The 9,849-nt window shown below is 44.6% G+C and overlaps 2 protein-coding genes across 26 annotated transcripts in view; one reads left to right on the forward strand and one right to left on the reverse strand.

The window, feature by feature from the left end:
• The window catches only part of TRAF3IP3 (TRAF3 interacting protein 3), a 26,693-nt gene extending 19,463 nt beyond the window's left edge, over positions 1-7,230 (forward strand). For 8 of the 23 annotated variants that reach the window (XM_045396421.3, XM_005540718.5, XM_074035438.1 and 5 more), the window contains 8 exons: positions 303-443; positions 552-689; positions 2,304-2,439; positions 3,042-3,104; positions 4,238-4,297; positions 5,390-5,526; positions 6,262-6,375; positions 6,975-7,230. In XM_045396421.3, the coding sequence (XP_045252356.2) occupies positions 303-443; positions 552-689; positions 2,304-2,439; positions 3,042-3,104; positions 4,238-4,297; positions 5,390-5,526; positions 6,262-6,375; positions 6,975-7,067 (882 nt within the window). In that variant the 3' untranslated portion in view covers positions 7,068-7,230. Of the gene's footprint in view, positions 1-302; positions 444-551; positions 690-2,303; positions 2,440-3,041; positions 3,105-4,237; positions 4,579-5,389; positions 5,527-6,261; positions 6,614-6,974 lie in introns of those variants that run through there. The other 15 variants (XR_012432632.1, XR_012432627.1, XR_006699552.3 and 12 more) reach the window with 9 other exon arrangements.
• Positions 1-9,504, reverse strand: part of C1H1orf74 (chromosome 1 C1orf74 homolog) — a 16,276-nt gene extending 6,772 nt beyond the window's left edge. For 2 of the 3 annotated variants that reach the window (XM_045396473.3, XM_074035462.1), the window contains exons 1-2: positions 9,323-9,504; positions 7,718-8,630 (exon numbers count right to left, since the gene is read on the reverse strand). In XM_045396473.3, coding sequence (XP_045252408.2) covers positions 7,743-8,555 — 813 coding nt within the window. In that variant the 5' untranslated portion in view covers positions 8,556-8,630; positions 9,323-9,504 and the 3' untranslated portion in view covers positions 7,718-7,742. Of the gene's footprint in view, positions 1-7,232; positions 8,631-9,322 lie in introns of those variants that run through there. The other variant, XM_005540713.4, reaches the window with a different exon arrangement.
• Between the last annotated feature and the right edge of the window lie 345 nt (positions 9,505-9,849).

A 9,849-nucleotide genomic window follows, 5' to 3' on the forward strand; every position in this document is an offset into this window, starting at 1 on the left:
AAGAAAAAAGAACATGTTTAGAAACATGAGTCCTGTTTAGACATGTTGGATTTCAAGAGCTTGTGGAAGGCCTCAGATATAATGCCCAGCAAGCCTAGGGCACTGTTTATTATGCCCCCCCACTCATCTCTCATTGCCTGAGGGACTCTCCCTGCTAGCTCTACCCTAAAAGAAAAGGCTCACTAGATTACTGGTATCTCTGCCTGGGGGAAGAACCAACTTCTTTTCATTTCTGTATCCCAGTTCAGGATTTGGCACACAGAAGTTCAATGTGTATTTGTTGAATTGCATCAAATTTACAGAAATACTCCCCTTGGGGAATGAAAAAAGTACTACTGGAGATGGAAGACCAGAAAAACAGCTATGAGCAGAAGGCCAAGGAGTCACTGCAGAAAGTGCTGGAGGAGAAAATGAACGCAGAGCAGCAACTACAGAGCACACAGGTATGGGGATGCCACACAGACCTTGGGGTTGGGGACTCCAGGCAGCTTGGGGAACAAGGGAGCCAGCTGCACAGCTCCCTGGAACCTCTCCTCTCTGACCTCCCTCAGCGATCCCTGGCCCTGGCAGAGCAGAAGTGTGAAGAGTGGAGGAGCCAGTACGAGGCTCTGAAGGAGGACTGGAGGACCCTTGGGTCCCAGCACAGAGAGCTGGAGAGCCAACTCAACGTGCTTCAGTCCAAACTGCAGGTACCAGGCACTGGGGGTGGGGAGGGAAGACAGGGTATGGGGAGGAGGGGTGGTGATGAAGAAGCTGTTCTGGATTAGGGACTCCAAAGGCAGCTGACAGCATCTGGCTTTCAGTTCCTCAGTCACCACCTACTTTGTACCAAATTCACTGTTTTGGCTCTGAAATTTAATTTCGAGTTTAGCAAGGATGTCTGCACTGCTCATGCAAATGAACTAAGCGTTCATTGGAATGACACCATCACCATCCAAATGAAAAGAACTGGCTGGAATATATATCAGCCTACTAATGTCATATCCCAACCCACTCTCCAAACTCCATCCCAAAAAAGCATCCAGTTCAGAATTGCCCATTGTTGGCACAGAAAAAATGTCACTAATTTATTTACAGGTGAGTACTAACTAACACTTTTTGCCAATGTGTTTTTTAAGCAATTACATTTAGCAATTACAATTAGACTCCTGGCATCCTCAAGGGTTCCATCATCTTCAATCTGTCCTAAGACTCGGTTTCCCCATCTGTAAAATGAGGATAATAGTACTTACATCATAAGGTTGTTCTGAGTATTAAGTAAGATGATCCATGTAAAGTACTTAGCACAATGCCTGGCACATAAAAGCACTCAGTAAATATTAGCTATCATTTTGCATAGATTTATTTACTTGGTTTGGAGTTTTGAGGATCCACCTCAAAAGCTGATCTTTATAATTTTCCTGAAACAGGGCTCAGAACAGCCCACTTGATAAGAGACAGAGTATGTGAGTCTTATCAAAGGAGTGAACCTAGCTGGTCACTCTGCGTGGTATCCACATCTCAACCTTTGCTGTTCTCTTCTTCCCATCACCTATAAGGCAACTCCTATGAAGATTTTGGGGGGAGGGGGTTTAACTTTGAATATTTGTGGAAAAAAAAAAAGACCCTAACAAAAAAAATTGATACTGCCAGAGGAAGAATAAAAGAGAAAATGAAAACATCTAGAAAACTGATGACTTCGTATTCCTTAATTTGGTGATTTACCAAAGTGTCAAGACATGAGTCCCACGCCAATGACAACCACTTACATTTCCCCTAGAATGGCAGATTTTTTAAAGTACTGGGTTTCCTAAAGCAATTCTTATTTTATATATTCTAATTTATGTACATGAATGTGTCACTTAGACCTGTCACTAGAGATGGTTTAGAAAATAAACTTACACTACACATGCCTCAGTCCACTTCAAAACTACTGGCACATGCCTATAGTCCCAGTTACTCAGAAGGCTAAGGTGGGAGGATTGCTTGAGTCCAAGAGGTCAAGGCTGCAATGAGCTATGATGGCACCACTGCACTCCAGTCTGGGTGACAAAGTGAGACCCCATCTCTAAAAATAAAAATAAATAAATAAAAGACACGAGTTCCTTGTGAATATCAAGTCTTATTTGCTGTTATAAATGTAAGGAACAAAGCAAAGGGAAGAATAGGAAAAAAGAAAGACTTCTCTATTTTCTCATCTACCTAACATTCCTTCTATCTCTAAAACTCCAGAATTTTCTATATTTTCCTCTTCCATGGTATCTGCCCCCAACCTCCACCCCAACACTGACCTCCTTCTATATGGCCCCTCCTCCTCCTTACAGGGAGCAGATAGCAGGGACTTACAGATGAACCAGGCCCTGCGATTTTTGGAGAATGAGCACCAGGAACTGCAGGCCAAGATTGAATGCCTGCAAGGGGACAGAGACCTGTGCAGCTTGGATACCCAGGACCTACAAGGTACTCTTCTCCTTGGAGGCTTTGGGCGTATGGGAGCCATGGCCAAGTGAGCTAAGAAAAAAGAAACTGAGTTAAGAGAAAGGCTTCAGCCTTTTATTTGTTTGCTTGATTGGTTGATTGGCTTTGTAATCTCATTTCACCTTGAGGGAGAGGCAGGGCTGTTTTAATCATCCAAAATTGAAAATTAATTTCACTGTACCAGATAGAGTATCCTTTTGTCTAGCTCTCTTTTTTAGCCCATCCCTCTGGGCCAGATCACAGCTGCTCCCACATCAGTCACATATGTCAAGGCCACATTCCTAATTTGAAAGGGAAAGGCCAGTTGAAACACAAGGCATAGAGAAAGTCTCTCAGTCACAGCCTCTGCGTCCGAGGACTAGATAGTGTGTAAATACAAGCCTCAATGCAACCCAACATTGTTGATGCACAAAACCTGAGGTACTTGGCTTCTGGTTTACCTCTTCAGAACTGGGACACAACTTCCAAAAGACACATGTTAGAGGCCACGACAAGACAGCATCTATTACTAATTTCCATCCTTAAGTACTGAGTTCATTAAGTCTTGGGTTCCTTTATTTTGGCTTGCATTATTGCATTTTCAGATCAACTAAAAAGGTCAGAGTCGGAGAAGCTCACCCTGGTGACCAGAGTACAGCAGTTGCAGAGTAAGTTTGCTTTCCAGATTCTGAAAGTCCACAGGGTTTTCCTGGGGGTCCTGGCCCATAAAAGGCACCCAGAGTAGGGACTAAGGGCCCAGTCTTTGGCATATGCTCTAACTCTGTGCATTTTCAGACCCTCTTCTTGTGAAGTGAGGTCATTTACATAGCTCTCCATAAATTATGTATTAGCCTCTGTTCTTTTTTTTCTACTTTTCTCCTTCCATGCCAATGACACCACTTACATTTCCCCCAGAATTGCAGATTTTGTTTTAAGTACTGGGTTTCCTAAAGCAGCTCTTATTTTATATATTGTAATTTATAAGTACATGAATGTGTCACATAGACCTGTCACTAGAGATGGTTTAGAAAATAAGCTTACACACTATACGTGCCTCAGTCCACTTCAAAACTACATATTGGGCCCAAAGAGGAAAAGGGACTTTTCAGAAGAAAAGCAGTTTCTGAAAAGCTGGAGAACCTGACTCAATTAATACCGCTGCTGGTTGCCCACCACTTTAACCTCTGACACCTGATAGAGAAGCTTCATGCAAACAGCAATGATTATTAAGAGAGCAAAGCAACCGCAGGGGAAAGGGAAAGTCTTCAAGCAAAGACTTGAAGATAGAGACATGGTAGGGGGAGAAATAAGGATGCTATATTCATAGCAAAGTACCACAGACTGGGTGCCTTGAAGAACAGAAATGTATTGTCTCACAGTTCTGGAGACTAGAAATCCAAGATGTCAGCAGGGGTGTTTCCTTCTGAGGGCATTTACGGAAAGATCTATTCCAGGGCTCTTTCCTTGGCTTTGCAGATGGCCGTCTTCTCTCTGTGTCTTTCCCATGAACGTATCTGTGTCCATATTTCTCCTTCTTATAACGACACCAGTGATATTAGATTAGGGCCCACCTGAATGACCCCATTTTAATTTGATTATCTTTTAAAGAACCTATCTCCAAATAAGGTCATAATTTAAGGTACTGAGGGTTAGGACTTCAACATATAGATTCTGGGGGACAAAATTCAACACATAGCAGATGGGAACATATTTAATAACTAAGGTTCTAGGCAAAGGTCTGAAAAGAAACTCTTTGTAGTAAACATGCTAGCATAGACAAGTTCCTTGTGTTTTCCAACAGGTCTGCTTCAGAATCAATCCTTACAGCTTCAAGAACAGGAGAAACTCTTAACAAAGAAAGGTCAGCAAATTTATTAACCACAAATTCTAAGATACTGCTCTTCCCTTACCTGCCTAGAGGCAGCGGGATGGACTACATGACCTCCTGGAGTCCCACCCAGTTCTGAGAGTCTGTTAAGTCCAGGATGTGTGGGAGCTTTTTAAGGACTGATCATTGGCTCTGAGGACATTTCAACTAGTTAGCCTTCTATCCTGAGGTATATAAACTGTGAAAAAGGATTTCTATTCTCTCTGAAAGCACATGTTTGTGTTGAACATTTCAATAAATTTATTTTGAACTCAGGATTTCATGTCAATTTTTACACACTTGATTTTCCAAATCACATCCAACTTCCCAGCCCCAAACCACATAGCATGCCAGAGTCAACTCACTCTTAGCCCTAGAGAGTCTACTGTCCATGTTTACTGAGAATTCACTGTGTATACAGAGGGGCAATAGCTCCTCACCTGTCCACTACACATGACCTTTTGTTTTCTCCTCACAATCACTGGGCATAATATAATAGATAATGCAGAAATGTTTATGCCCACATAGTATGGATAAGACCATGAAGGTCTATGGTGGCACAGACTAACAACACAGCTACAACAATCCAAAACTTCTGACTCCTAGTCCATGCTCTTTTCACCAAGACTAAGACTGCAGGGTGGCTGAAAAACCATCTTTAACCATATGAAGATAAATTTTAGGATATGACTGCCATCTTCACAACTTTCAAATGAGGACATCAGGGAAAAGGGGTTATATTAAAGCATCCACCAAACTTATCTGACAAACTAGGAAGAATGTGACATACAACCAATGAAATTCAATTAGTAAGTATTCACTAAAATTATCTAGCACTAGATAAGACTGGGGATACAAAGAAAAGATGCCAATCTTGTCCTCAAGGGGCTCAGATTCCAGCTGTCTGTCCAAGCTTAGCAGGGGCCTAGTGGAAGTTAACCTTTATGTCAAAGAATGCCATCAGTCTAGCCAAGAGCACGTCCTCCCAAGTTCCCTCCCCTCTCCCCACTCCTAGTGGCTCACCCTCAGGGCCCTTCCTCAAAGGTGTGGGCCTCACTATCACCAAGAATCTGGCTGCTTTTTTAGATCAGGCTTTGCCCGTGTGGAGTCCAAAGTCCTTCCCTAACGAAGTGGAGCCTGAGGGTACAGGGAAGGAGAAAGACTGGGATCTCAGAGACCAGCTGCAAAAGAAGACTTTGCAGCTCCAGGCCAAGGAAAAGGAGGTGAGAGGGTGACCTGAGACAGTGATGGCTCATCTGCAGAATAGCAGAGAAACCTGGGAAGCAGCCAAAGAGCAGGGATTTCAAAGTTTAGGCTGTGACTGGATACCCACAGATATTAATTTGCCTACATAAAGTGTCTGTGCTTCTGGGCTGACTTGTCAATCTTTTCCCTTCCTTATTTACACCAACTCCTATTCAAGGTTTTAACTGGTTACCTTTTAGAAAGTTGACCAAAACTCAAACACATTTAATAAAAATATTAACTTCTCAATATGTCGTCCCACATTGAGTATCTTAAGTCTTTATATGTCTTTTAAAGAGTAAAACTCTTCCTTTGTACAACTCACAAACATACACATCCCCAGAAGTATTCATATGCAACTAGCTCCTGGGAAAGAAACTTGTACTAAGGTCACTTCTAGGTTGTTTGTGCTATAAGAACTTCATTTTTCAGTGTCTCTCATTTGCAAAGCACTTGCACGTAAAGTCACATAAAAGAACTTAAATGTATAAAATGTAATATTATAATATGCAGTATTGTCAATCATTTAAAATGAACACATTCCAGACAATGTGAGACAGTCAAAAGACAAACTCAAATCCCTGAGAATGGCTGGGAAGGGAGGATGGTGGTAAAAATTCCAAATGAGTGAAACTTACACAGGGCAGTCTCCCCTACCTGGGCTCTGTCCTAGACAGAAGTGACAGTGACAACTTTGGTGATGTTCTCCCCAGTGCACAGAACTGCATTCAGAATTAGACAACCTCAGTGACGAGTATCTCTCCTGCCTGCGTAAGCTGCAGCACTGTCGAGAAGAGCTGAACCAGAGCCAGCAGCTGCCTCCCAGAGTAAGAGGGTCTCTCCTTCCCATAAAGCCCTGGATGATGGGATGATTCCTTCCTTAACCAAGATTTGCAGATAAAATATATCAGCCCACGCCAACAACTGGCCATCCTGTCCCACTGTGCTTGGTTTATAACATACTGACGTTATGGCAACCATTGGAAAAAACACTGGACTCGTGCATCAAAGCCCAACTTTCATGGAACTCTCAATGCCAGAAGGAAAGACTCACTCTTAGCTAAAGTATGAAAGGGTGTTCTTTTAGCCTATGATAAGCATGGTGGCAAGAATAGAAGGACAACAAAAGTACTGGGGAATACAAACAAAGAATACAATTTTGCTGAGTTATTTTCCACCCTTCATTATTCATATCAGTATTTATATATCTGGTCCCTGATGGATATGGCTCCCTGGGCCAGAGAACACTGGTTAAGTGGTTTTACCCCAAGACAGGTGACAGAGTGGGAGACAGAGTAAAAAGCTTTTTCTCTACCACTAACCCAGGGTTTTCTACTGGGCTAGAGTAGGAAGAAGAAAGACTTTTGCCTATATCTTTTCCAGTCAACTCATAGCCACTTTCTTCTGTCTCCCTGTCCCTCTGCAGAGGCAATGTGGGCGATGGCTCCCAATGCTGATGGTGGTGATTGCTGCAGCACTGGCAGTGTTCCTGGCCAATAAAGACAACCTGATGATCTGAATAATTTGTGACAACTGTCTCGGGTGAAAATCAGAAGCAAGCAACTCAACAAAAAACTCAGAAGGTTTGGGTACATTACAGCTTGGGCTTTCCAACTGACTTAGGATTTCTGACTTTTTGTTATTTTCTTAACCTAGTGTAAATAAACTTCACCTGACCAGACTGTTCCTCAGAACTCTCAGTTTATTCCTGAAAGGTGTATTACATTAACAAGTATCACATATTTAAGCATACTGGTGGTCTACTCTCCTCAAATTCAGTTGCAGGCATATAAACACACAGAGAAACCCCCAGCCCTACTTTCCTAGCAGACAGCACCCACATAGAGCAGGTATATTTAGACGGTTACCATGCAAGAGTGTTTGGCTTGTCTTCCACCACCCTGCTTTTCCTCTATCACCTCTTTCCTTCTACCTCTTATCCAGTGAAAATGAAAGCATATCCACTAAGAGGACTTCCTAGCATAGAAATGGCAAGTAGGTACTATCTACCAATTTGCTACTAGCACCACCACTACCTATTTACATGCCCTTTGCATTTGCAGCCAATGGATTAGAGCGTTGTGCCTTAGTGTACTCAAGACCCTTGGAATTGGCAGTTGAGATGATTATTTGCCATCCCCAACCTAGAGATGATCATTTACTGAGTACCTTCTATGTGAGAGGAGAGTAAAAGTCAGAGGGCCACAGCCGGCAGTGTGACTATCTCAGAGGAGATGCTGAGATCAGTAAAGTCATTCTGAGTCCTAAAACGGGTTCTGAGGTCCTTCTCCCAGGTGTTTAGAATGTGTCTCAGGCCTGGGAACAAGCTCTCTGGGACACTAAAGGAATAGAGCAGGATTGGGGGTCGACCTAGCAACCATGAGATCCGGGCAGTGAATACTCGTAGTGGAGTCAGAGCTAAGCAGTTGTCATCTCCCTGGTTCAGGTGAAAGGTATAGGGGACAGGATAGCCCAGGAGGATCCCAAATACAGTACAGAGATTCCAGTCTGAGGAATGGAGCCTGCTGTGGGAGACTGCAGAGGGAGATAAGTCCCTCTGCAGCCCCTGCAAATGTGTGATGATCTCAGTCACGAGGGCCTTCAAGTCCTGAAGTTGGTCCAAGGAGCAGACAGAAGGGTGAGGCTGGCAACTGGAAACATCCACAAAGGCTATGGTACCAAGCAGCACCTGCTCCAAGTGCTGACATACATGCTCAGGACTGACAATCAGGCTGTTTTCTCCAATCTCAAGGATGTGAAGTCCAAAGGTCAGGAAGCCAAGCCCCTGCAGCTCCTCCAGATAGCTCTGGAGCTCTGATGCCCCTGCACAGTTGCAATCATAGAGCACAGCTGGCTTCAGTCCCCGGGCCACAGCCAGCACCTCTCCAGCTAAGTGAAGGCAGATGGCTTGGGGTGGACTCCGTCTCTTTCCCATGCCAAGGGTCTGCTGAGCAGCTGCCACCAGCAGCTGAGGTCTCAGTGACGACATGAGATCTAGAAGCAACATCAAGAATGGCCTCCTTAGCTAGCCAGAGTTCCCTTCCCTGGGTGGCATCTTTAAGCCAGACACTTGAGGAGGGGCCTAGAAACAAAGCAATAGCAGGGAATTATTAACAGCCAATGACACACCATGAAACCTGACAACAGCCTTCCCGTTAAGTCGAAGTATCTTCCAAAGGTTATTCTGTCCCTCCCTCTGCTTTGAAATGGTGACCCAGCCCAGACAAGATAGGATCAATGCTACCTGATTTTTCTGGTTGACTTGGTCTCCCTCAATCTTAAATTCGTGTTTTTCTAGCCTTATAGCTAGATTTATATTCCCTCTGGCTTTTATTCTAAATTTTACCTGTTGCAAATTACGTTCTCTGGTTCAAACCTTAAGGAGCTTGGGTCAGAGGCGGAGGCGGGGCGGTGTTTGGCAAAATTCACAGCATTTCGCCCAAAAGCCCTTCTGGGACAGAGCTCCAAGTTCCAAATGTATCCTTTCCACTGACAACTCCCCTACTCTTTCCGCCAGAGAATAGTTATAAGAACAGCAATTTGATTAATATACACCAGAATGTGGACTAACAACCATCTCACCCTGACACATAAAAATGAATGAATGAAATCCGCTAGAACTGCATACGGTAGTATTTTAACTTCTGCTGGCCCCGCCTTCCCTTTCTGTCCGACCAAGGACCCTCGGAAGATGGGATTTCTCCGATCCACACGCCCCACACCAGAGCATATTACAGTGATTTGCTAAATGAGGCATAAGTCTCTCTCACATACGTTCTTTTTCCACGTCCGCTACAGGTTCGCGGGCTCAGAAACTTTTTGCGGCTTCCTGCCTGCTGCCAGAAAGGCAGCAAGTCCCCAACGCCCAGCCGCAAGTAACACTGGAAATCCCGCCTGCGCTGGGAAGACCCTCTCAGCCTGCTCTGCTCCTGTGGGGCAGGCACCTTCTTGCGCATGCGCACCCACTCGAGTGCCGCCCTCTTTTCCCCCCATTCCGTGACATCATCCAGCCGCTCGCGCGCCTCGCGTTAGAACCACTAGCGAGGCCGCCTTGCTGCGCGCCGGAAGTTTGGGGAACCCTGCGACCCGCCCTTTCCTGTCAGACAGAACGCGGCCCCACCTGTCTGCTCAGGAACTGGGAAGGGCGGAAGTGAACGAGAAAAGGCGGAACCTGGTGAAACTGGTTTGCCGCTGCTGCCCTCATTTTGCTTCGCAGAACTTCCTTCTTGTGTTATGACGTCTGGTGTCCCACTTGACTGGGAATCCAGAAACAGGGCACACAGCACTTCATAAACACCTTT

Source organism: Macaca fascicularis, chromosome 1 (assembly GCF_037993035.2).
Source record: "Macaca fascicularis isolate 582-1 chromosome 1, T2T-MFA8v1.1".
In the NCBI taxonomy this organism is placed as follows: Eukaryota; Metazoa; Chordata; class Mammalia; order Primates; family Cercopithecidae; genus Macaca; species Macaca fascicularis.